General features: G+C 44.7%; 1 protein-coding gene across 3 annotated transcripts in view; it reads right to left on the bottom strand.

The window, feature by feature from the left end:
• Positions 1-66: 66 nt before the first annotated feature.
• PPM1L (protein phosphatase, Mg2+/Mn2+ dependent 1L) overlaps positions 67-27,266 on the bottom strand; it is an 82,465-nt gene continuing 55,265 nt past the window's right edge. For 2 of the 3 annotated variants that reach the window (XM_071752777.1, XM_071752776.1), the window contains exons 2-4: positions 20,009-20,183; positions 10,198-10,359; positions 67-6,924 (exon numbers count right to left, since the gene is read on the bottom strand). In XM_071752777.1, coding sequence (XP_071608878.1) covers positions 6,578-6,924; positions 10,198-10,359; positions 20,009-20,045 — 546 coding nt within the window. In that variant the 5' untranslated portion in view covers positions 20,046-20,183 and the 3' untranslated portion in view covers positions 67-6,577. The remainder of the gene's footprint in view (positions 6,925-10,197; positions 10,360-20,008; positions 20,184-27,266) is intronic. The other variant, XM_071752775.1, reaches the window with a different exon arrangement.

The raw sequence follows: 27,266 nt of genomic DNA, 5'->3' as shown, positions 1-27,266 counted from the left end.
GGAAAAAAAAAAAAAAAAAAAAGAAATTGTAAGATCAGTGTTCCTTAAAGAAGACAAACTGCTGTGTATCTGTAAAGATGTGTATTTTAATCACTTTATTCATATCAGCAAGGCCAAGATTTTCAGTACTTTACACTTCTAATAGACAAGAATACAGAATTTGCAGTTGCAGGGACATGGTTACTCTTGATACATCCACTACACAGGGAGGATACTACAGTGACATCCTGTACACCTAGAATGACAGAGCACTGCCACCTGACTGTACTACAGCTGGGATGTGGTGGTGTATTTACATTTGGCTGCTTTCACATCGTCTCTTAGAGACAAATTAGCAGAGGTGCAGAAACCTCTAGTACCAAGTCTGAGGTTTCACCAGGTTTGGTTTTTTTTTTTTTTTTTGTTACCTTGTGGTCATGGTCAGTATTGAGTTTTTGCTGTCTTGTCAACTGCACGTGGATTGCTGATGGAATTACAGGAGGTGTTCTTTTATTTTAGCTATAAAAATGAGGTCTTGGGGATGATACCCTCTAGAGGAGTATTTCAGGTGTCAGTGTTCTAAGATAAGGTCAAAGGTTTTCAAAAATAGAATTTTTTTTGGTAAACTAAACAGCTAAAGATACAGTATTGCATAACGGAGGGAAGAACACTGTTGTACTCCTAGAAACACAGGTGAAACTACAGCTGTTCCTGTGGTTGTAGGATCTGTGGTTTGATTGCTGTACAGTGGTCAGATCCTGAGAGCTCTGGGAGAAATCTTTAACTTGTTCTTTGATTGTTTATACAGCTAAAAAAAAAAAAAAAAAGCAAAAAAAAGCTCCTTTTTTTTTAATGTAAGCCATGTCCAGTAGTTAGAAATAAATTATTTTGGCAGCAGAACACTGATACTACAACACAGTTTGTATTGCTTTCTCCAAGGAAAAAAATGTCATGAGGAAAGACTGTGGATGTTCAGGAAGTGGATAAAGCAGAGAGCTCCTGGGGAGAGACTTAGACAGGAGAATCCCAGAGCTGGGCAGGATGGGCACCACCCCAAACCTCCCCACTGCTCACAGATTACCAGAATTTTCCTTTTAAACAGCCATCTCTTCATGCCACCTGAAACTGGGACCTCAAGTGGCATCAGCTCTGCAAGAAACTGACATTGTAAAATATTCCTGCTCTTGGTTTTTTTTTTTTTTGTTTGTGTTTTTGAGCCGTTTCCAACTGGTTTGAGGCTGACCCTACTATTGCTTAAAAGACCATAAAAATTTATACCTAAGCTTAAAAGAAGTCACAGGAAAGCTTTTAGTGTGAGCAGAGGTAAGAAAAGATTAAGGCTGGGAACTGATGTGTTAAAAGTCAGTGGTGGGCCCAAATTTTCTTGCATCTGCCTGATACTGGACTAAAAATGAAGCCTAAACCACAGGAGAAGATTTTCCCAAATCCTAAGATTCTTCTTTTTCAGGCAGGTGGTTCAGAAAGCTCTGAAATCAGAATTCCCAGTGCTTGTGATGTGGATGTGAAAAGTTTGGGGCTTTCTGACTGGAAAAGTCTGGTGATAATCTGGGAACTGCTGGTGGGTGGAGAGCAGAAGGGGTTTATAGGGTAAAATTTCAAGCCTGTGTTAGTTCAAAAACTAAAAAGCAAAAATTTTTTAGTGTTTTGTGTGCATTCTGGAGCAAGCAAGTTCAAACTGAACCACAGAACAGGAGGGGCTGTGAATTTAGGGGTATTATTCTATGACAGTATTGACAGGACAAGGAAGGTTTGGGTTATTTTCCTACGTTCTGGTTTATTTTTTTAATTACTAAAGCACTTCAGTGCAAGTTCGTTGTAGGCAGCCCACGACTGCATGAAAAAAAATTGTAATTTTCTCATATTTCTTTCAAATTTCAATTAAAAGTTTAACTGATGTGACACTGAATTCCTGCCCTGTGTCTGTGGGTTGTGTTGAAGCAGTCTGGGGAGCAGAGCTTTGCTTTCTGGCTGTCAGATATTGGTTCATCTCCATTTTGCTCTGAGTTATGTGCATATTTTGGTAATTTTGTACATTTTTATTCATTTTTTTTTTTTACAGTTTGCCTAAGGCAGAGGTGGTAGGGGGATGGGAAGCTTCTGCACTCTCTGCTGAAGGGAGCTTGTCAGGTGTGGCTCCTGAGCCCCACAACCAAACACTCTAAAATAAAGGCATTAAAAAGTTTACCCCCTGTGAGCCCTCTGGAGAGATTTCTGAGCTCTGTTCCCCTCTTCCTTTCTGCCAGTTGAATTTTCCAGGCTGCATTAATCCTGCTGAGTTTTTTTTTTTTTTTTTTTTTTTACTCTGCTGAGCCCAGGGTGTCCTGGCTCTTCCTCTCTGGAACTCCTTCCCCTGCCTGGGAGGAAACTTCAAGTCTCCCCTGAGCTCACCATAAAGATAAAAATCTTCCAAACACCCCTGGCACCCAGTAATAAAAAATGTTACAAAGGAACCTGAAGAGGCTCTTATCTCACAGAACCCAGGGCTGTTGTGCTAACAGGAAGCTGTCCTTAACCCAGATGGATCACCTGAACCTCCTGGTTCCTTTCTCTTGGGGGTTGTGTAGGATTTTTGTTCCTAAAGTTCCAGCCTGACCTTGCAGAGCTCTGGGAGTTCATCATGAGCCTGGCTCCTTTTTGAGCCTTTCCAGATGCAGTGCCCAGAAGTGCTTTTAGAGTTGCTCAGTGCAATATTCCCACCCAACAGCTTTTGAAGTGGGGTTTTTCTTTTTGGTTTTTTTTTATTTTTTAACAGGCTCAAGTGGTTTTCTGAGCATCCCTGTCCCTAGAAGCACTGATGCACCTCCCCAGCTCAAAAATAGGTTTGCCATTTAAATGCAAAAAAAAAAAAAAAAAAAAAAGTGCTTTATTTCCCTATTGCTCAGCCAGTTCCTAGTCCTTCCTTAGCACTGAGACCAGCAGGGAGCTGACCTGCTCAGAAAAGTGGATTTCAGGACTTTTCCTCAATAATTGCTCCCTGTGAGCTTCTCTTGGAGGCTTCAGGTAAGCTCCAGCTGCTCTGGCTGCAGACATTTTGCTTAACAGCATCTTGATTCTTGTGGACACCCCGACCCATACCTAAAGGGAAACCTTCCCAAATTGCTGCTTACAAAGCTGTAACCTGTAAAATGGACACTTTGAGGCAGCTGCACAACAAAACTCCCTTATCCTCAAGGTGCAAACACCACCCTTGAGTGCTCACTAACACCACCATCACTGTTTGTTTGGCTTTGAAATCGTTTTGCTCCTGACCTGCAGCTCCCAGGTCAGCAGTCAACACCTGACCTTGGATGCCTTTGCCTTTATTTAGATTTTAAACACTCTCTTCGGTAAAACAGGCTCATTCCTTTCCGATTTTGTCTTTTTAGAACCTTCATGGTGATGTCCTCTCTCACCATCCCTCCCCGGGGGAACCACCTCGGTGTGCCCAGACCGCCTGCACTGGTAAGCAGGGAGGGGATATTGATTTAATACACCAGAAAAACGGGGTTCCTGCCACCCCGGGGACACGAAACCCCCCGTTTTTCACCCCAAAACCTGATTGTTGAAGGAGCAGTGCCCGGGAAGGGTGCTGGGGGCAGGGCAGCCGCTAGAAGGAGCTGCAAACCCACCGGAGCCGGAGCAGCGGGACCGGACCGGGGTGACAGCTCCAGCCCCTCGGGGACAGGAGCCAGCGAGCAGCATGGCAATGGGTGGCAGGTTTCAAACTTTTTGTGTCAGTTAAACTGTTCATTATAGCCCTGGGAAGAGCCCAAATTCTTCTTAAGTTCTGCCTCAGACGACTCCTGACACGGTACATTTGTTCACCTCAGACCCCAGGGAAGAGGCTTTTTTGGGTTTTTTTTTTTGGCAGCCACTTAAATATATCATTTTTCTGCCACGGGATGCTCTTCCTTGGTGAGCAGATGAGCTGCTCGAAAAATCAGCAATAAAAAATCCCTTTTCTGAACACATCTCTGTGCACATGGCTGTGTGTGGGGCCACCCAACCCAAAACCCCCCCAGGATCCCTTCCCAGGGCTCAGCCCCTGGGCTGCAGAAGCACCAAGGACATCACTTAAACCTTGTCAGCCAACAGCTGTTAAGTATTCTGACAGAATTTGGCACAAATCTGCAGGATTGGGAAGTTATAAATGTTTAGAATGGGATTACAAGGTGCTTAGAAGCCTTCTGGCAGGGAGCAGAGGTAGGCACTGCCATTGTGTGGGGAAGGCTGCACAAAGCTGCTCATTTCCATTTGTCCTTCACCTTTAAACCTAAAGGATCCTTAACTGGGTTTTGAAAGTAATAAAACCAAAAGTAAATTCCTGACCAGAGCTCAGGGGTGAGGCAGGAATGTCCTTGGCCAGGAAACAGCTCCCAGGAAGGTGGGATAATTCTCCTGTTCCTTGGGCAGCTGTTTAGACAAATGTCCAAGTCAGTGTCCTACAAAGAAAAACCCCAGCAGAACCCTGAAAAAAAAAGGAAGAAGGAGAAGGGAAGGAGAAAGGAAAGGGAAATGCCCCACACAGCCCCAGCTCTGCCTGCAGCACCCATCCTGCTGCTGGAGCACTGCTGAGGAAACACCTCCATGGAAATACCACACCAGGGTTTCACCCCACAGCCTTCTGACCTCAAATACCACTCAAAATAAAACCATAGAATCACAGAATAATTGGGGTTGGAAGGAGAATAACAGAGGAGCTCTGCAATTATTAACATTTCCTGTGAGCTGCTCAGTTTAACTGCAAAGCTGCATTTAAAATTCACTGACTGCTCTGTCCAAGAGGGTTAAAAAGTCCCAATCCTTCCATACTTCTGCTTTCCACTTCCCTGTTCCTCAGGGGTGGGAAGGGGCTGCTGAAGGCTCCTTATTCACCTCCAGTTGGTGCCAGCAACACCTCCAATCCAGAGCTGTTCCCAAACAAAGGGAGGGAAGAGAAGCCAGGAACAGAAACCAACAGAGTAAGGTGGGAATCCCTTCTCCAGCAGGGAGCAGAGTTGGTGCTCTTTCACTCTTTCATTTTTGCCTCCAGAGGCATCAGAGCTGCTCAGCACCACCAGGGCACCTCCTGGCTGTGGGATCAGGTCCTGGCAGGGATCAGGAAGGTTGTTTTTGGGGGGGATGTGTGCCCAAGGAGGCTGTTGTTGGGGGATGACACGGGGGGACAGGTTTTAACCAAGTGACACTGTATCTTTCCCCAAAACACAGCCCATGTCAGGCAATGCATTCATCCTGACTCATCTCAGGACCCAAATACTGACAACCACAATCACCTCAGAGGCCTCAGGGGATCACCTGGGGCCATGTTCTGTGGGGAGGCGATTCCAAGGATTATTCTGAGACACTGTCTGGGTAAAGCCATCCAAAATACTGACCTGCAGCTCTGGCCCTGGCTCTGCTCCTCTCCATCACGAAGCCCCCAGCCAAGGCATCAGATACACAGCAAACTCAGACTGTCATTGTTTAAATTTACAGCAGTCACAGATTCCAAAATACAATTAAATACTGAAAGTTAGATCTAAACATTGTTTCATCTAGATTTAACACAAGCTTTCCTCTCTGCAGGGCAATGACACTGCCTGCCATTTAGACACCATTCCAAAGCCTGGTTCTGACGTGGGTTTTCCCTGGGTTAACACCACAAATTAATCTGCAGTGGCACAAGAAGTCTCCAAGAGGCCTGACTTCCATCTAGGGAGCTCTAAGGAATGCACTGTTTTGATTAATTTTCCAAACAGTCACCACCAAACCCAATTTTTTCTTGCATCACTTTCTTTACATGCCTGCAAAAAGTCCAAGCCAAAAACCCCCTAAGGTCAGGATGAGTCCTGGTGGCTGACAGATCTTCTTGTAGCACAGCAGAGCTGGGTTGGGGTTGGTTTTTTTTTTTGATTTAGAAGGTGTCAGACCTCAGAGTATTTTGCTGGAGTTTACCATGAGTGAGGCTGGATGCAATGTGGCACAGAAGAAATGTTGTTCAGAGTAATGCACAGGCTGAATAAACATGTGGCTTCAGGTAACTCTGTAGCCAGACCTAATCACATGCTTGCTGGGGATTTATTGAAGGGAGGAGGGGAGGTTAAAGAAAGCAAGAGAGCCAGTTCTGTGGGTTATAGCTGGCTCCTCTTCCTCCTTCACATCAGTAACAGTAATGGCAAACCTCATCCTAATCCATCAGATTAGAAAAGGGGAAAAAAAAAAAAACAGGTGAGAAAGAGGAGAGCATCACTCTGAGGTCAGGCAGCACCATTCCTGTCACTTTGCTACTGAGCTCCCTGAGCCTGCTGAGCAGCCCCAGGAAAGTGGGAAAGGAGAGGAATCAAACACAAAAGGAGGGTTTGTAAAGAAGATTTGGGAGTGGGGAGGTTACAGTTAGGTTTAAGGAGCAGCAAGGGCACTGGAGATGGGTGGGTGGGCACAAACTGAACTCTTATCATCACTCAGAATGCAGGTGTTGTATTGCAAAGCCCAAAGCCCAGAGGGATCTGCTCCTTTCCTGCAGAACCTCAGTGGTGTTTCCTAGAGCTTTCTACGGCGTTTAAAACGTTACAGAGTTGTTTGGTTGAAGTTCAGAGTGAGGCAGAGGGACCCCCAGTGATTACTGTTCTTCTGTTCTGCTGCTGTTCCTGAACTTCACCACCATGACTGTGATGTTGTCAGGACACCCTCTGTAGAAGGACTGGAGCACGATGCTCTTTGCACCAAAGTGGGGCTCATCCAGGCGTTCCTTGATGAACCGAACGGCCTCCTCGTTGCTGAAAGCATCCCACAGCCCATCCGAGGCCAGGATCATGAATTCTGGCTGCAGTTTGTCCAAGTCAAAGGTAAGGATATCAGGGTCAGGAATGACAACGTTGAGGTTCTTCAGGGGATAATCTCCTAAGGAACGGGACATGGCCAGGATCCCCTGCACGCGCCAGGAGCCGTTGAAGCTGATAAAGCCACCTGGAGAGAGACACCAACACTTAAAGCAATTCTCCTCCTGGTTTTTTTTTTTTTTTTTTTTCCTTAAAAATCAAAGCATTTCCCTGGCTTCCTGCCAGACCCACCCCAAAATCCATCCTGCTGTATACTCTGAGGGATTGAGATGCTACAGAGCTCAAAAAAAAACCCCAAAACAAAAGCGGGAGATGCTGTGAGTAAATCTTAGAGCTCCAGAAGTGTCTGGATGATGCACCCTGGGGTGTCCTGCACAGGGGCAGGAGTTGGTGGTCCTGATGGGTCCCTTCCAACTTGTCAGATCCTATGACTGCAGGATCCTGAAGAGCTGGGTGGTGGCTGCTGAAAGGGCTGAAGCAGAGGAGTCAGCAGTGGCTCTGCTGTCAAACAAAGAAGCTTGGTGCTCCCCCAGGGACACTGACAAGGCCTTGAACACAGCTATTCCTGCACCACACAACTGCCTTTGGTTAAGACAAAAATGCTGAAAGAAAATCTTCCTGTTCTGGGGTTAGCAAACACCTCCTTTTGCTGTGCAGCTCGTGTTTTCCCCACTGCAGAAAATCTGTGAGGGAAACAACACTGAAACCCCCCTGCAGCAGGACTCACATCTCACTTATAAGACATAAAGTGAAGAAACAAGTGCCAAAAACATTTAGAGGCTCTTCTATCAAACTGCCTTGAGTGAGCTGTGTCAAAAAAGGACCAAGAAACTGATGTGAACAAACCAATACCAACATTTTCCTTCCAGTCAGAGAAATGTGGGATCTGACTGATTTTGCAGTCTCCAGGATTAAGGCTACTTCTGGCTGAGAAGATATTCCCAGAGTGAGATGCTGCCCTGGATGGTGCTGGCACAGCCTGACTGGGCCAGGGAGGGGACAACCCAATGCTCAAGGTCAAACAATAAAATTCCTCTGCATGCATCCAGGTGCCACTGCCTGCTCTGCTTCCCAGCCCCCTTCCTGTCACCTCAACAGGAATGAAAAGTCACCCGAGGACAAATCATTTGCAAGTGTGGAGTCTTAAAATGTGCAAGTGAATTAGAGGAAGTGTTGCTTTTTCTGTCTGCAAGCTCCCTGCTTTGGCATTCTTATAAATCTCTTTGTTCACTGGAGTTATCAGAACGTTTTCAGCTCTGCCCTTCAGCCTGGGGGTTATTTGTCAGACACCAAATCCTCAGAGCAGCATTTCCATCCCTGGTTGGCTGATCTAATCTCTAAATTCCTTCTGCTTTCAGAGAACTACATTTCACTTAATGCTTCCTTGGTGTTTAAAGCTTGAAACTTGATTTGTCTTAAAACCCCCAGAAACAAACAAAAAAAACTTGCTGGCTGGGTGTTGTTATGAACACTTTTGGGAGCCTCCATCGTGGGGCTGATTTTTCCTTCCAGAGTCAAGAAATGGAAGGGCTGGTGAGCCACCTGCAGCCCTTCAGAGGGGACACAAACCTCATCCAGCTGCTGCTCCAGGGTTTGAAGGTTCTGCAGCCACCTCCTCACCCAGCCTGGGCTCAGAGAAACTGCTCCAGGGTTTGAAGGTTCTGCAGCCACCTCCTCACCCAGCCTGGGGTCAGAGAAACTGCTCCAGGGTTTGAAGGTTCTGCAGCCACCTCCTCACCCAGCCTGGGGTGAGAGAAACTGGAGTGTAACCACGTGGATGCACTGAAGTGAGAGTGCAATTACCCTATGCAATTAAAGGAGCAGTTTTAGGGAGGCATTTCACTCTCAAGTGAAGAGGACAGCACTGCCTGCACCCCCTCTGTGCTTGCAGGGATGGATGGTGCTCTCCTGTGTGCTCCTTGCAGGTCCTGGGACACAGTGACTCTGGTGCCAGGTGGAACCTGAGCTGCCTCCAGCACCCACTGAATTCCTCTGGTTTGCTGTGGGCCCTCCTGGTGCTTTCTTTTGTAGAGCCATCCACACAGGGTACATAAAAAACCACCCCTGGAAAAGCAAATATTCTGCAGCACTGGCTGCCACGGGAGGAGAAAAGGCACTGAAGAACCAGAAGGGTTTTGGCAACAGCACAAAGGGTTTGCCTGTCAGTGAGAGCTGAGCTCAGGGGATTATGTTCAAGGTGAAGGACTTAAGTTTCAATCAGCAGCAGTCACCTTGTGGCTCCACAACCCAGAATTTCTTCACAAGCCAAACCCAGGGTTGTGGCAAGGTCACTCCTCACATGGAGACCATACCCAAGGCTCAGGCTCTCCACCAGAAGCAGATTTCTTGGGTTTTCTGGGGAAAACATCCTCCAAGGACAGAGTTGAGACACCAAGATTTTCCTGTTCCTCCTTCTCAGCATCTCTGTGCTCATTCCTCCCCTTTGGGGAACGTGTCCTTGTCTCTGCTCTGACACCTCCCTGGGGATAAAAGCAAAGAGCTGGATGCCCAGGTGAAGGCATTTCTGCTGCTGGGGACATATTGATAAGCTGTAGGTTTTAAAAATGGGTTACACTCAGGGAAAAACTTGTTATTTGCACTTTACAGAGGAAGCCTTGGAGGCAGAGAGGAGATGCACGAGGAGATAGATGCTCATTGCTTGGTTTAACTCAAACAAGTGGAAGTTTGGTTTTGTTTTTTTGCTTCATCAAATCATTTGCTGCTGCAGGCTGCTGGGGAAGCCAAGCCAGAAATGGGTTCAAAAGAGACTTTGACAAATTCATGGAGAATTGGATATGAAACTGAAGGATCTAAATGTAACTTTTAACCCAGGAGGTTGCTAAACTGATAAGTGATGAAAGCTGGAAAGATTTATTGCAGAAAGGTTTCTGTTCCTTATGCTCTGTCCCTACACTCCTGCTACAGTTTACATCTTTGCACTCATTACCAGTCACTAAAGGGGAACAAAAACCAATTTTTGAGGAATTAAGATTCATGCTCTGCTTATTTTAGGAACTCAGCCTCACTCAGCTCCTGACCCAGCCTCTCACATCAAGGTGTCTGATACCATTTTGTGTGAAGAAGCCTGGAAAGTTCCTGCTCCTGCTTAGTAATTTGCTTCTTGTTGGAGATCAGAAGGGAACTGACCAGGACAGTACAGTTGGAGATGAAAGCTGCTCTTCCTCCCCATGCTGGCTCATTTAAGGGGTAGGTCAGTCTGCTTCCATTTCTCTGCCTGCCCCATGACATCCCCCTGAAAAGTGGGGGATTAATAATGGAAGATTTTTCTCTGCTGAGGCCTCAGCCTGGTACTCTGCAGCCTTCCTCGGGGGAAAAGTGTGTTACTGAGAGAGCAGAGAAGAAAAACCTTCCATCCAAAGCCAAAACATCAGAGACTCACCAGCTCTTTTGATCCTCTTCCTCTCTTTCAGCTGGTAGGGCTTGTGGTCGTGTGACAAGGGGATGGCATTCCCATCCTTGTCACACAGCACTCCTCGGGAATCCCCCACGTTGGCCACTGTCAGCTCTTTGTCTGACAGGAGGGCAATCAAGCAGGTTGTGCCTGGAAAACAACAGGAGGGAATGGGAAGCAAAACAAACCCAAAAAGGTGATTCTGCTGGTGATTCTGTTTTAACCAAAGGTGCAGTTTTAACAGTGGTTTAACAGTTTTAACCAAAGGTGCAGTTTTGGCTGATCCCAAGGGGATGAGGTTCAACACAAGAACCCCATGGGGAGCTCCAGGCTGGGCACAGAGTGGCAGAAAGGGAGCTGGGAGTCTGGATTGCCAGGAAGCTGAAGAGGAGGCAGCAGTGTGCCCAGGTGGCCAAGAAGGCCAATGGCATCCTGGGCTGGCTCAGGAAGAGCGTGGCCAGCAGGTCCAGGGAAGGGATTCTGCCCCTGTGCTCAGCCCTGGGGAGGCCACAGCTTGAGTCCTGTGTCCAGTTCTGGGCCCCTCAGCTCAGGAAGGAGATTGAGGTGCTGGAGCAGGTCCAAAGGAGGCAACTGGGCTGGGGAAGGGACTGGAGCACAGATCCTCTGAGGAGAGGCTGAGGGAGCTGGGGGTGTTGAGGCTGGAGAAGAGGAGGCTCAGGGGAGACCTCATCACTCTCTCCAACTCCCTGAAAGGAGGTTGGAGCCAGGGGGGGGTTGGGCTCTTTTCCCAGGCAACTCTCAGCAAGACAAGAGGGCACAAGAGGGCTCAAGTTGTGCCAGGGGAGGTTTAGGTTGGACATGAGAAAGAATTTCTTTCTGGAGAGGGTGCTCAGGCATTGGAATGGGCTGCCCAGGGAAGGGGTGGATTCTCCATCCCTGGAGCTATTTCAAAAGAGCCTGGATGTGGCACTCAGTGCCATGGGCTGGGAACCACGGGGGGAGTGGAGCAAGGGTTGGACTTGATGAGCTCTGAGCTCCCTTCCAACTCAGCCAGTTCTAGGATTCTAGGATTCACTGCCAGCACGGGGCATTCCAGCTCTCCTGCCATGCTCACCCTGCTTTTGCTCCTGGGCAGATGTATCAGGGCTTAGGTGTCTGTTCTCTGCTCCTAAAACTAAATTCTCAGAGCTGCTGCTTGTTGCTGTCCCAGCCCAGAGTTCAAAACTCTGTTTTGCTGTTCCCAGGTCAGTAGTTGAATGTCCCATGACTGTATAAATAAAATATCCAGTAATAAACAAGTTGTGTTTAGATGCACTGGGTTCAGACTTATTTTTAACTTAATCATCTGTCTTGCACAGCTTTAATCCAGAGCTATTTTTTTCACAGGACAGATGTATTATATCATATATATTATTATAATAATATATATATTATTTTTATATATAGATACTTATTATAAATAAATATATGTTCTTTTTTTGCAATTTGACACACTGCAGATCTAAATGGATCTCATTTCCCACTTGTTGCTGAGCCCCCTGCAACTCCACCACTTCATGGCTTTCCCCTGAGAGGGTTGTGCTGAAAGGTTGGGTGAGAACCTTGTTTTGGGGGGGAATATAAAACCAAATCCAACTCCAGAAGGATCCTGGCACTCTGCAGGGAGAGACCCACCCCCCCTGTGTGATCCACCACCCAGTGATGCCTCTTTCTGAAGATCAGAGGCTTTACCTCTGACATTTGCATTTGTAAATTCATCAACTCTCCTGCTGCCTTCCTCTTCCAGTGTGGATTTTTGCAGTAGGAAAAAAAAAAAAAAAAAAATCACACATTTCCTAGCAGGGAAAACACTGTAAATAACACCCTGCAGCCCAGGGGTTTAGAAAGCAAAATGCTTCACATACACACAGGCATTATTGCTACAATTTATATAAAAATGGTATTTTTGAACAAAGCCTTCTTGGTTAGATCACCTGGGTGAATGAAAAAGAATGAAGCAGAGGGAAAGGTGGGAAACAAGATGATTTCCAAAGAGATTTAGGAAGGATCAGTTGTTTCACAGTCCCTGACTGATGGCTTGGGCTACCCTCAAGCCTCTGACCTCACGCTACTGTCTGCCACTTCCTGAGAAACCAAACTTAATTTACTTTGTTTTCTTTTCCATCTATTTTTATTTCAGTCATTTAACCTTGTGCAGAGCTAGAAGACACCGTGCTCCTGTCAGCCCCCTCAGATTTAATGCAATTGCACGAGGGAAAATTCCCAACATAAAGGCTCCAAACCTGAGAGCACATGTTCTATTAGTCCCCTGACACAGCTGCCTGAATAATGCCCTGCTGAGCAGTTTACAAAGAAAATCACCAGAAAATTTAAAACCTGGCTGCAGAGATAGGTTTGCTTCTTTTATATTTTTTTTTTTTTTTCTGTTGCTGTTTGCCTTTTTTTTTTTTTTTTTTTTTTAGTTTTCCTCCAGTCAGGCAGGATTACTGGTGCTGTATTTTAGTATCTTGGAGATACTAAAAGAAGCATCTCTTCTTGGAGAAGTCAGAGCTGCAGCAGCTCTAGGGGTTTCATAAACTGCTTTATCCACTGGAAGAAAAAGGCACCAGAGGGCACGCAAGACCTGATTAACACTCTGAAAGGCATTAGGGAGCCCAGGCATGATCCAGCTCACCCTGTGGACACTGGAGAGCTCATGCTTCACACGTGGCATCAAAAAATCCTCCTGACACCTGGCTCCAAACCCCTCCTGCTGGGGCAGCTCTGAGGACCTTAGGCTTTGGGTGGCCCAAGTTGGTTGATGTCCCCCTCCCAGCTTTCATCCTGCTCTGGCAGCAACAGCTCAGTTCACTTCTCCATTCAAACACAGGGAAATCATGGAAAAAGGCTTCATGGTGACTATGGGAAAAGGCTTCATGGTGCCTGATCACAGTGTGCTGTGCAGTTGGTGCATGGAAAGCAGGAATCAGCACGAGCTGGGAGCTGGTGCCAAGGAAGAGGCACAAGGACAGAGGACACAAAGGCTGCGGAGGATCCCGGCGAAGGCAGCAGCACCCTCAGATCATAAATCCCTGAGCCTGTGCCAGGTTCCTGGGGTTGTTGCAGTGCATTTTCCTCTCTCTGATTTCCCTACTAAAAGGTTTTGCAGGAGAGGGCAAACATGAGGTTTTTCTGAGATAAACCTGTACTCTGAGGACCTTGGGCTTTGGGTGGCCCAAGTTGGTTGACGTCCCCCTCCCAGCTTTCATCCTGCTCTGGCAGCAACACCTCAGTTCACCTCTCCATTCAAACACAGGGAAATCATGGAAAAAGGCTTCATGGTGACTATGGGAAAAGGCTTCATGGTGCCTGATCACAGTGTGCTGTGCAGTTGGTGCATGGAAAGCAGGAATCAGCACGAGCTGGGAGCTGGTGCCAAGGAGGAGGCACAAGGACAGAGGACACAAAGGCTGCGGAGGATCCCGGCGAAAGCAGCAGCACCCTCAGATCATAAATCCCTGAGCCTGTGCCAGGTTCCTGGGGTTGCTGCAGTGCATTTTCCTCTCTCTGATTTCCCTATTAAAAGGTTTTGCAGGAGAAGGCAACCGTGAGGTTTTTCTGTGTGCCAGGGCAAAGCCAGGAGCAGAGAGACTGAAGATATTCCATGCTGAAATCTGGGAGTTGGGGGGGTAATGAAGGGTTTTGTAAGGTGATGGTTTGCTGCTGCTCCATCCCTGCCACAGCAATGCTGCTCCTGTTTGTCTGGGTAATGAAGCAGGAAAATTTAAAAAGGATTTCCAAGTGGTCTGTCAGGTTTGTAGGAAGAAGAAACTTTGCTGCTACTTCCAAGACCCTTTGGGGTCTCATCTCTGCATCCAGCAGCAGGTGAGAAACCTCTGCTGAGATGGGTGGATTTATCCCAGAGGATAAGATTATCCCAGAGGAAGAGATTTTCCCTGTCTGCACTGAATTTCCACCAAGCTGTGTCTTCAAACGGTGTCTCTCTCTGATATCTTTTAAGAAATAATAATAAAAGATGAGATAAACCTGTCTGTACTCATGTATGAAACTGACCCTGCCACCTGACAGCGACCGTCTGGAGAGATGGTGCCCATCAACTGAATCTCAAGGTTTTCAAATGAAACCTAACACAAAATTAGGCAAAATAAACCTCAAGGAGTGGTTGGGATTCTCCAGAGCTTGCATATTTCTTCAGTCCTTCATTAGGCCAAATTGGGAGGACAGCAATCAGGCTGTGATGCTGCAGTGTCCCTGAAAAAACCCTTCAGGAGGTTGAAGGAATAACCTTCCAAATGCAGGAGACATCAAACCACCCCTGAGCAAACCTGAACTGACTCTGCCACAATTTCTGCCTGAATTAAGTAAGCACCTAAGAATAAGTTTGTGCATTTAAGATGCTTTCCAGCTTTAAGCAGTAGCTGCACAGGAAGGAAATGCTCAGCTAGTAATAATTAGTGTTGAAACTAATAAATGGTTTTAAAAACTTGTTCTCTTACACTGCTGAATCTCTCAGCTCTCTGCTGAGCTGTGTGGGTTCCTTCTTTCTGCAAGGGTAGAATTTTTAATTATTGTTTAAATAGCTACAAATGTCTCAACACCAAAAGGAAATAAGACAACAAGGCTGCAAACAGTTCCACATGCTTGAGTAAGAACAGAACTGCTCACATGATGGATTAAAAAATCCCTGATTTACTGACACAGCCCTGGAGGGTCACCCTGGCACCTACACCACACAGAGGTTTCACCAAATATGTAAAAGATGGATTTCTAGCTTTACCAAATGTATAAATCTATTTACCAGTTCTGAAAACATATTCACTGAAAAACTGCCTGCCAGCTGACAAATTTCAATAGTTGAATACTTTAAAAAATTGATGAGGAAGTGAGGAATATTTCACAGGCAGGTAGGCATCTGTCAGAGTGCTATTCCTGCTCCCAGCTTCTGCTGAAAGGTTGTAATTACATGATTAAAAAACATTCTTTCAATTGGGCAAAAGAATAAAATACTCCTGGGCTGCATGGCTGTTGTTTACAAACTTTGCCAATATTTTAGCAAGCTGGAAGACCTCAGAGTAGGAAATTAGAGAGCTGCATGGTTTGCAGGGAAGCTGCACCCTGAACTGTAATTTAAATGTTTTTTTTGTGCACCTACAGAGCCCCTACAGAGCTCCCTGTGTTTTACCCTTTAGCAGGAGCTGATTCCCAGCCCAGGGAAAAGAGTGGGCATGTTTAGGAAATGACTCTTCACAGACTGAAGTAGATGCTTAAAATAAACAGATGAATCACAGAAGTCACTGCTCTGAGATGGCTGCTGCAGCTCCTGGCCCTCTGCAGAAAATCAGAGTGCTGGGTCGTGGTGATCAAGTTTAAGAGAGGGCTTTAATGTGTGAAAGAAATGATGTATGGCAGAGAAATCACTGGGCATAAGGCAGGGATTAAATAAACTCAGCTGTAATCATCTGGCTACAAAGAGTAAAACTTCCCACTGTATTATCTGGAAAAAGCACAACACCAAATTCTCACTGCAGCAACTGAAGACCTGGAGAAGGGAGTTGGTTTAAATCATGTTCTGGAGATCAAATACCTAAAATTAATTAAAAACCCAAACCTCATCTGGAGAGAAAGCCACCACCACCCCACTGCAGGCCACTCTGGTTTTGCCTTTTTTTTTTTTATTTATTTATTTATTTATTTATTTATTTATTTTTATTTTATTTTTATTTATTTATTCTTCAGAAAGCTTCTGGCCCAGGCAGAGTGTTGCCCAACACCTTCAGGTGCTGGTGGTTACACATCTGCTGGGTCAAGGGGTTTGTGACAAACCAGAAAATGAAGTGAGTGGATTGCTGCACCCCACCAAGGGCTGCTCAGCAAGGCACACAGAGCCATGTTCCATCTCAGCAGCAAAAATTGGAGTATTCCAGCCATGTGGGACATGGGCTGCCAGCATAAAAAGCTGTTTTAGGAAGTTTATGGTGCTGCCATCAAGTGTCTCAAGACATGGGGCTGTGCCTCAGAGTTTTCAGATGAAGCTGTACCTGCAGAGAGAGGCACACAGGAGCTTTTTGTCCCTCTCCTTGCAGTTGGCTCCCTGAAACTTGGGAGGCCCTGGCAAATATTAGCTGAGAAAACATGTTTTGGGCTGACATCTGGCTCTGGATGCCTAAATATCAGGATCTTTCCTGAGTGCTTCACAGCAGGGAAAAATGAAATTCATCTTTTTCTGTCATACAATGATGAAACTCAATTTTTATAGGACTCTGGGGGAGAGGGACCATCCATTAAAGAAGAAAACTATTGACTACAGCACAAAAACACCACCAGAATCTCCTAGCAGGCTTTAGCTTCCTGGCAAAGAGTTAAAAGCCAAAGTGCCCTTAAATATCCTAAACTGAATCTGTATACAGAGCAATCACTGACCTCTCCAGATGTTCAGAGATGCTATAAATCAGAGAAATAGGATTAACACCTAATGAAGCTTTAGCAGGAAAAAGTATTCATGTACAAAATTAACCCAGCCTTAGCTAGTCAAGAATGCCACTTTTTTAAACCAAGGGATTTAAAGATTATGACAGGAGTTTTAACCACCTGTCACTTCAGGCCTGCTTTCATTTTATAAAAGCTTCCTTAGTTAAACTTCACTGCAAATCTTATCAACATTTGACTATTTTTAGATGAACCCATTTTAGCTGGTAGCTCTGATATACTGATTTTCTAAAGGGAAAACTTTCCAAAAAGCAGCCTTAGGATGCTGAGTCCACTGAAGCTGCACATTATGACTGCTGCATGCTGCTAGGAAGGCCAAACTAACATGCAAAATTCTACCAGAAGCCCAAGCCACCTTAGTGCTCTTCTGTTTGATCCTGGAAAATGGATGTAGCTGAATTCCATCTGCTCAGGGAAACATCCCTGGGGGCAGAGGAGTAGCTGGGGGTGAACACTCTGCAAACACTTGGAAAAAGGCTCTTCCAAGAGAGACAGGAAAGGCTTTCTGGATGGGGAAGGTCAGCTCCCAGGCTTTCTGGATGGAAAAGGTCATCTCCCAGGTTTTCTGGATGGAGATGATCTGCTCCCAGGTTTCCTGGATGGGGAAGGTCTGCTCCCAGGTTTCCTGGATGGGGAAGGTCAGCTCCCAGGTTTTCTGGATGAAAAAGGTCATCTCCCAGGTTTTCTGGATGGGGAAGGTCTGCTCCCAGGTTTTCTGGATGGGGAAGGTCATCTCCCAGGTTTTCTGGATGGAAAAGGTCATCTCCCAGGTTTCCTGGATGGAGAATTCAACTCCCTTGCTGTGGAACTGCTCCCCTCCAGGCAGCCCCCTGCTACACTCAGCTCCTGACCCCTGTATCCTGTAGCTTGCACATCCAACTTCCCAGTTTCCCTGGCTGCCACACAGCACAACTCCAACTGCTCATGATTACAGAAACCAAACCCTTGACAGTGCTCCCTGGGATGGGTTTTGTTCAAGCCTCATGTTTCCTCCTGCCAGAGGAAGTTGTATTTTCCCCCCTACACGACGACTGCTTTTATTTTAGAATGAGAATCACAGAATTGCTCAGGCTGGAAAGGACCTTCAAGATTTTCCATCAGTTTGATTTTTCAAGATTGCTTCCTTCATCCTGCAGCTTGATTCCCACTAATCTGCCTTCAGCATGGCAAAGCACTAAGGAAAAAAAAGTGTCACCAACCCAGCTGCCCCAGAGCTGAACACCTGGGGTGGGGAGGACCACAAGCAGCTGCAATCAGATTTAACTGATCCCCCTTCTCTGTGCTCTGCTCACAGCCAGAGCTCACCTGGAGAGCAGGCAGCACCATTTCTGCTTCTGTAGTAAACAAAATTATTAGATTGAGGAGCAGGCTCCATCTCTGTGTTGTCACCTCCAGAGGTGGGAAGCTGAAATTCTGGGCTTTTTATTTACAGTCAAAGTTGTGCTCCCTCTCCATTGCCAACCTGTGTGTTTGCTGGGACTTTTCTAAAGTTATTTATTTACAGTTATTTATGTAGCTTCCCTTTTCCACATGACTGTTCCACTGCTTGATATAAATCCCCAAACTTGTGTTCAAGCAGTTCTAATCTTTATTTCCCCTGTCCAAACAGTTTTCAAGAGAGGAAAGTGCTTCCTTTCTTTTTGAGAGGAGTCAGTAATTTCTTCCACTGCGTTTTCTCCTGCCTAACAAACTTCTATCAATCAAACTGACTGCAGAGATGAAGTGACTGAAGCAGGGAAAAAAAGATTTACATGATTCATTGGGCTGGGAAATTCTGTGTTAAAAAAACCAGAAACGGAAGCAACAGAAAGCAACATTTTTGGAAGCTTGTTTTTTATGCATCATTAAAAGCAGGCCCTATGTAATTAACCAAATATCCTGTGGCCTCATTTTAACTCTGTTGTCCTTCAGGACTCAGAGCTCCTTAAGGATGTGACATGTGGAGACTGCTAAATGGCACTGTGTGGGGCTCCAGAGCAGGAGAGATCAAAGCATTTTAAGAGAATCAGGATTATTTATGGGGTGAATGCAGGAATACAACTGATAAAGTAACAGAGCATTGTCATTATTTGAAATTACAAAAGCTCAGAGAACATGCAGTCTGCAAATGGCATTTTAAGTTGCTCAAGTGCCTCTGAGATCAAAGTAGCTTAAGAGAATCTTATTGCTGCTGAGTGGGAGTCTGAGTAGGAGTCTGAGCAAAGTTGATAAGAGTTGGAGCATTTGGAGTACTTCAGGGCACCACAGCATGGGTACAGACAGGACTCAGTGACACCAGCTTGGTGGCTTTCCAGAGCTGGGCTAGTGACAAGAAACTCATTTGAGCAGGTTGGCACCTAACCAAAGGGAAGAGTGGTGCTCTCAGGCTGGTGGCTGCAAACAGGATCCAAAGAGAATGAAAAACCCATTCAGGAGTTTGAAGCTTCTGCCTAAAACAGCTGGAAGGAGAACCTGGGAGCTGAGCTCAGCACATTCCCCAGGGACACCCCCCTGCCAGGTGTCCTGTTGTGCCACCAGGACAAGAAAATGCCACCAGGGATTAAGAAAACCCCAGAAATGGGGGCACACTAAGTACAGATTCTTTTATTTTTCTGTTACAAGGCTGTTTCCTTTTTGTTTGCTTCTTCCTTTACAAGGTTGCATCATTAATTTCAATTTATCTGAGAAACTTGGGAAGATTCAGGGGGGTGGGCACATGGCAGGGATCATTCTTTGGAAGGTCAGTGAAACACAGCAACAGCATCTCCTTTTTTTATTCTCTAAGTCCTGAGCATGCATCAGGACCACTCTGTGGAGGATCCAAAAACTGGAAGACATTTCTAATGACTTTGAAACAAAATGCTAGTAAAAAAATATTAGCAAGTATTAAGATGGAAATACCAAAGCTGAACCCCCCTGTAATTGCATTGTTCCACTCTCTACACACCAACTGGGCTGGGCTGTGGTGTCCTACTTGAAAATCAGATTTTGTGACTATCTCTTGGCTAACTCAACCCCAAAAATAAGTTAGCAGTGAAGGAGGGGCCAGCAGAAAAGAGGTCACAGCATGAGACAATAAAGAGGCAGGGCCAGATCAATCAACATCAGTGTTGGAGAGGACAAGTGCTGCTAGAAAAATAACTCTCCTTTCAGCTACTTAGTGTGCACTCACTGGAGTGGAAAATGTTCTATCTCAACTTGATTTTAGGAGAAAGAAATGTCTCATTGAGTCACCTCCTACCTCTGAGCCCAAAGAGCAGTTTGCCAGCACAAGCACCAACGTTTGGGAGGAAAGACTGAAAGGAAACAACTTTTTTTTTTTTTTTTTTTTTTTTTTCCAGTTAAAAGTAACTTAGAAAGAAGCACAAGATACCTGCTTCATCATAGGACACAGTCAATTTTTCCAGCATTTCTCGATCAATTGATAAAATCTGCTGCTCCAGGATGGTTTGGTAGGACAGCACACTGTTCTCCTTGTCCTTCTCATAGTCTTGAAGGTGTTGTTTCAGCACCTCAGGCAGCCTGGACTTCACATACTCTGCTGCTGACTGCAGAAAAGAAGCAAAGGTTTAATGAAGACATTTTGCTGTGGGATATTAGTTTTGTTTTGGTTTTTTTTTCTTTAAATTTAAAGCATTCTCAAGTTTAATTCCTCACAGAACACTCTTAATGCTACTCACTCCATGGTGCAAAATCCACACTGCCAAAATAACCCCCAAAACTTCAGAGTTGGGGATATAATGGACCAAATTCCCCTGACCTAAGGCATAACCCACAATTCAGCCAAGATTTTGTGGCAGTCCAGAAAGAGTTGCCCATGCTGAGCTAGACACATACCCCAACAGCCCAACTTCTTCACCAGAAGCAGATTTTGAATCTAGAACTATGAAATGTAATGTCTTTATTCTAAATTTTAAACTGCAAAGTGCCAAGAGTGGAATCCCTTCACCTGCTACTGATGCACACCCAGGCTCAGGCAGGGGAGACAGCAGTGAATTTTTCACAATATTTAAGAAACCCCATACACCCACACCCAGAAAATCCTTTTAATTTTTTTTTTTTTTTTTTGCTCTGACTACTGAGGGCCATAAGGAAACAGAAATTAACACAAGGTGGCATGGTTGGACTGATGTTCTGGAGCCTTGTGCAGAAATGCCAATGGTAATAACTCACAGGAGCATCTCCCTCTGGAGAGGGGTGGGTTCCCCAGCACCTCTGGGACTCCTCTCTGGGGCTCAGACCCCTTGGTGGGATCCAAACACAAAGCAGCTTTTAAACATTAGCTGAGCATCCCACTCCCACCAGGAGAGGGAATAAAAAGTCCCTCTTTCTGGCATGGGCTTGGGTGTTTTTTTTTTAATCTCTGTTATAAGTGGACAAGGAAGATCTAGGAAGGCTGCTGCCCAGTGCTTCAGCTTTCCTGCCAACCTCCAGACAAAAGAGAAAAATAAATCAGAACAAGGTTATATTATTTCAGGCCTGGGACTGACCAGAAGTTACCTCTGCTCAGCAACAGGCTCTTCCTGGGTTTATATTTAGTTTTCCAAAGTCAATTGCCTATTAAATTGCAACCTTAAAATATCCCTGAAGTTGTGTTCCATCTTTCTGCAAGCCAAGCCACGTGAGACAGATGAAATGATTGTGGAAAAACTAAAGGAACTCTCCACAGGAGCACAGAATATTTAATGTTTCATTTTGGTAGTGGTTTTCTTCCAAGAGAAGGCCAAAAGATACACTGGATACTCATTATTTTAGTCCAAGTTCAGGCAGTTGTGTTTAATGTTTCCTTTGAGAAGAGGTTTTACTTTGTGTGGGGGGGTATTTTTGTGCTCTCCCTAAGGCAGCAATTCTAAAGAGCAGAGAACAAAGGGAGAATTTATACATATTCATTTTCTGAAACATGCCTTGTGCCAGCCAAGAGAATATTTGTAAACTGCTGCTGTAAACAGGGATGGGAAAACACCACTGAGTAAAAGATAAAACAGGAGAGAAGCAAAACCCTTGCTTTGTCCACTGCCTTTCCTATGCCATTTGTCATTAAAGATTTAAACCCCCAAGCAGTGATGAAACCAATGCAAACTCCTCTCCTTTCCTAGCAGGAAAGGTGATCAGGCACATCTGAGTAATTACATCCCCAGCCATCAGACTGAGAGTCTCAGCTACCCACTACAAGAGGAATTTGATCTCAGCCTTCAAAAGTCACTCCCAGTACCTGGAACATGAGGAAAAACCAAGTGTTAGGGTGTGAGTGTGTGGTTATGCATGTGCTTGGTGTTGAAGAAACCAAGAGGTTTGGGTGAATAAAAAAAGGAGAAAAAAAAAGGAAGACTTCATCACCTGAGGAATCCCTTTAGGAATGTGGCATTGCTGGTGTAGCATGTTTTCCCCTGAAGGACTTAAAATCCCTCCAGATTCCTCTGTTGCATTTTGCTGCCTCTCCTTTTCATCCATTTCCCTTCCCTTCAAAGAAAAAAGGGTCACTACAACCACTTTGCTTCTCCAGAAATGAGACACCAGGGACTGCTGGGCCCTGGTGACAAAGGGGAACTCTTCACCTGGCTGACCTCAGGGAAAGACTTTTTGAAGCAGGACAAGTTTGCCAAATGAAAATATTGGCTACAACAAATTGGCTGCTGTTGGCCACGAGCATCTCCTGAGAAGGCAAGAGCCAAGGAGATTGTTTTGGTGACAGGAGCAAAGTCCTCAGTCTGGGTGCAGAATGCTCCAGCACTGAGAAACCTCCTGAGATAAGGAAGGCAAAAGCCAACTTGGGTGAAGGTGACAAAAAATTCCTCAGGGGAAAGGCAACCTAATAAAGACAAAGGTCTTTGAAGAGAGGACACTTGGAGATCTCTGAGCTTCACCATAAAAAAGGCCCAAGAGCTGCAAGTCAAAGGGGAGAAGCAGCCATGGAGCTGAAACATTTCCCCAGAGAACCAGAAAACATCCCAGTGGAGAAAAAACCTGGGATTTAATCTGGCTAAGTCATAAACTGCTCAGTGATCTCAAACTCATGAAGGACACATAGACAGAGTGTGAATATAAAAAGAATAACAAACACTGAGCAACTAAAGGGAAAAAAAAAAAAAAGCTTTGAGCTAGCAAAGGTAGCACAAAAATGTTCTACAAGTCTATTTGTAATAAGAATAAAGGCAGGCAAAATGTTGCTTTACTGCTCAGCAGAGTAGAAAACCTATTGACAGATGAGGCCATAAAAGAGAAGTCTTTTATGTCTTTTTTTTTTTTTTTTTTTGCTACAGCACTCCCCATCTTTACCTTGCTGCATTCAACTGGCAGCTAATATCAGAGGCAAATAACCAAGATCTTCAAGAGAGAGTAAGGAAAGAACAAGTTGGGAAGTGCTTATAAAGATCAGATATGTTCCAGCTGGCTGAAACTTATTTCCTTAACTATTTCTACCTCTGCAAATTGACAGAGGATGAGGAGATGTTGTATGGAAAGGGGAAATGTCAGGGCTGCTTTTAATATAGTAGAAAGGGAGAGAAATGGAATTACAGACCAGTCAGTTGAACTTTGATGCCTGAAAAATGGGATAAAAGACTCAGTGCACACAAAAGCACCAAGATTTGTAAGGTGCAGAGCAAAGGGGATCTCTCAGTGCCCCTGATCACCTCCCTGACAATTCTTTGATCCTGTTCCCAGAGAAAATGAAATTAAGATGCTGAATCCCACACAGATGAAGAAATTCAGGGAATCTGCCAGGATTAAGGAGCATCTCCAGAGTCTCCTTGGACCCATCACAAGTGTTTGGTGCTCCCCAGGAGTGGATGTGGGGTGTGGAAATCTGTCACTGCCACCAGCTGACCTTCATCTGCTACTCAATCACTTCAGAGCTCACAGAAAAGATTTCAGTTAGAGGTCCTACTGGAAATAAATAATGATCCCATTTAGAATTTCACATTCTACATTTCAGGCCAACACTCCTTAGCAAAAATACTTTTATATCCAGGTTTAGGGACTCCCATTAAAAACAAAACCCAAAAAACAAAAAAATACCTACACAATTCATTGCACAGATTAGATATCTCCCAGTAGGAAAGTAAAAAGCAGGGCATAATAAGGTTGTGGACAAGAAATGTATTCCAGAGAGTCCTTTAGTGATTTTTTTTTATAGCAATGCTATAAAACTTCCCTGTTTATTTCAAGAAAGTGCAGTACCAAAAAAAAAAAAAAAAAAAATTTTATATACATATATATAAAATCAGGTTGCTAGTTTAAAGAAATCACATCTCAGATTAAATAAAAGCCCTGAAAATCCCTCTCCCCCTGACTCACTTCTTTCTGATGGAGATGTCTCTGCCTCCAGGGGCCAACTCAACTTTCCAAGCTCTGCTCAGCCCTTCAGTGCAGGGTGCAGAGCATTAATTTCCATTTTACTGTTACCCCCAAATCAGTCCTAAAGCTGGAAGAGTTCCTGGCCTCCTGCTGCTTTGCAGGAAATGGTTAAAGAATATTTTTTGGGTCCCTGCCTTCTCCAGACAAACCACCCTCTCAAGCCATCCATGCTGCAGGGCAGGAGAAGCTGGTGGGGGTTGATCTGGATCCAAAAATTCTGCCTCCAGGCCCCCATGTGCCACTTCAAGGGATTTCAGAGGAATACAGGACCAGGAGCCCCAGGTCTGACATCTCAGGCTCAGAGGCTCCACCAGCACACAGCACCAAGGACTCTGCTGAAGTCAGGGAGATTTTGCTGAGGGGAAAAAAAAAAACCTCTTGGAATAAGGATATGAGGCTATGAATAGTTATTCAAAAGGAAAACCTAGGGTAGCAAAACATAATCTCTGCTCTCAAGAGGATCATACAAGCTCTACAAATGGCACCAAGACAAACAGTTTGCCCTCTAAAACCATTTAAAGAACAAACATGCCCGAAGAGACCCCTTTCTTTTCTTGTATTACTTTCTGTAACACAAGCTTTTGGTGCACTTAGGTTATTATTACTGTTAAAAAGTGTTATTTCTTTTTCTCCATGATAAATATTTGAGTAACTAATTTACTATTGATCAGTACATATCTGAGGAAAGCCAAAGCCACAATTCAAAAAGGAAGTTATTAGCCCACTATCTGAAAACATTTGAGGAACTCAAAAATTCCCTCTCAGGACTTTGGGCAAGACTGAACACCAAACCCACCACTAATATTTTGCAATTCATGCACCATTTATTTCCCTAGGAGGAAAAATGTTAGCCTCACAAACATCTTGAGTTAATCAGAAGCTATATAATCGTGAGAAAATTAACCTTATTCCAAGGAGAGGTATAAAGTTCAAATTAGTATTCACTCTGGATTGTCAGAGATGTATTAAATCTGTAATTACAGTAATCCACAGCTGCTTCAGCTGCAGAAAATAATGAATTTGCCCAATGAGAGCTGGTGGCCAGGAGCTGGGAAGAAAAGGCCATCTGTTGGGGAGCTTTGCTCTGACTTTCTGCTTTAAGCAGAGAGCTTCATCTCCTTAGATTCAGCCTCTGTGGGGATTTATGGCTCCATCAACCCCAAAAACCCCCCCAAAAACCAGAAAGGGTGAAAAGGAGACCTGGGGATGATCTCTGCCTTTAAGTCAGGCATTTCTGTGGAGTCTTTGAGACAGTGCTCATCACTCATTTCTTCAAAGGACTTGTTCAGATGTCCTCGAGTGAGGAGCAAGGAAGGCAACAACTTTTGTAAGGTACAAACCCCACCTCTGTTCTCCCTCCCACTCCCCAAAGTGTCACCTCAAACGGGGTGACATTCCAGGGGGTGTACACACCAAGGCTGGCATGGCCCTCCTTGATCCAGGACAGGGATCAGAAGAGGTATCAAGAAATGCAAACCAATTTTTTTTTTCCACCTTCCAGTGAGGGGCTGGATGGTGAAATACTTCTAAAAGTTACTTTTGTTTTTTAAAGAACTACTTAAACTAATTAAAATTAAGAAAATCTGCTCCATGTGATATAACCAAACACTCACTCACTCAACAACTTGAGAAAGCAACAAAGCACAGAGAGGGGTTTGTCAGAGACTTCAGCCCAGTTGGCAGAGCTACAGGGAGTGCTGTGGAATCTGGGTGCCTAATTAAAAGATTAATTTTATCAAGCAAGGGGGAACATTAAGATTATCTTGTCTGGCATCTCGGATCAGGACCATAGGACTTCCCTGTCTCATTGTTTGAATGAAAAAGGCATCTGGAAAAAGATGTGAGTGTTTCAGAGCCAGGGACTCTCCCACAGCCCTTGGAAGTGAATTATCCTTTTTGTTAGAGGAGAAATTCACAGACCAGAGAAAATGTTCACATTATTTCCAAGCTGACTCTGCTATTATCTCTGACTTTCAGGCACTGAATCAAGGAAAATGTCTGCTCACCTACACCCCTCTTTCTCATGGAAATGCATGCAAATTGATCAAATCACTCCATTATCTCCTCATTGATAAACTCAATAGACAGAGCTCACCGAATGGCACAGTTATTACATGTCACATTATTATCCTGCACCCTTTCTAATCTTTTCAAGAGTTCACCTTTAATTTCCAGCTTTGCTCTTTGGAGGTAACCATCACCCCATGCATCACCCCATGGAGAAAGCCTCACTAACACCAACACCACTTCCCTTCCTTTTCTTAACCATTTGCTTCTGGGCTCCCCATTGCCTTAAAAATCAACCCTACAGTTCATGCAGCCCCTAAGGTTTCTTTTAGGACCGATGCTGAGTGAGATCAGATACAGGGACTTGCAGCTTCTTACAGTTTTCTTGCAGTTTCTTACAGTTTCCTTGCAGTTTCTTCCAGTTTTCTTGCAGTTTCTTACAGTTTCCTTGCAGTTTCTTCCAGTTTTCTTGCAGTTTCTTCCAGTTTTCTTGCAGTTTCTTCCAGTTTTCTTGCAGCTTCTTCCAGTTTTCTTGCAGTTTCTTCCAGTTTTCTTGCAGCTTCTTCCAGTTTTCTTGCAGTTTTACAGTTTTCTTGCAGCTTCTTGCAGTTTTCTTGCAGCTTCTTCCAGTTTTCTTGCAGTTTCTTCCAGTTTTCTTGCAGTTTCTTCCAGTTTTCTTGCAGTTTCTTAGTTTCCTTGCAGTTTCTTACAGTTTCCTTGCAGTTTCTTACAGTTTCCTTGCAGTTTCTTCCAGTTTTCTTGCAGCTTCTTCCAGTTTCCTTGCAGTTTCTTACAGTTTCCTTGCAGTTTCTTCCAGTTTTCTTGCAGCTTCTTCCAGTTTTCTTGCAGTTTCTTCCAGTTTTCTTGCAGCTTCTTCCAGTTTCCTTGCAGTTTCTTACAGTTTTCTTGCAGCTTCTTCCAGTTTTCTTGCAGTTTCTTACAGTTTCCTTGCAGTTTCTTACAGTTTCCTTGCAGCTTCTTCCAGTTTCCTTGCAGTTTCTTACAGTTTTCTTGCAGCTTCTTCCAGTTTTCTTGCAGTTTCTTACAGTTTCCTTGCAGCTTCTTCCAGTTTCCTTGCAGCTTCTTCCAGTTTTCTTGCAGCTTCTTCCAGTTTTCTTGCAGTTTCTTCCAGTTTTCTTGCAGCTTCTTCCAGTTTTCTTGCAGTTTCTTCCAGTTTTCTTGCAGTTTCTTCCAGTTTTCTTGCAGCTTCTTCCAGTTTTCTTGCAGCTTCTTCCAGTTTTCTTGCAGTTTCTTCCAGTTTTCTTGCA

This window comes from Heliangelus exortis, chromosome 9 (genome assembly GCF_036169615.1).
Source record: "Heliangelus exortis chromosome 9, bHelExo1.hap1, whole genome shotgun sequence".
NCBI lineage: Eukaryota > Metazoa > Chordata > Aves > Apodiformes > Trochilidae > Heliangelus > Heliangelus exortis.
The sequence above is the reverse complement of the archived record's forward strand: the minus strand, read 5'-3'. Positions and strand labels throughout refer to the sequence as shown.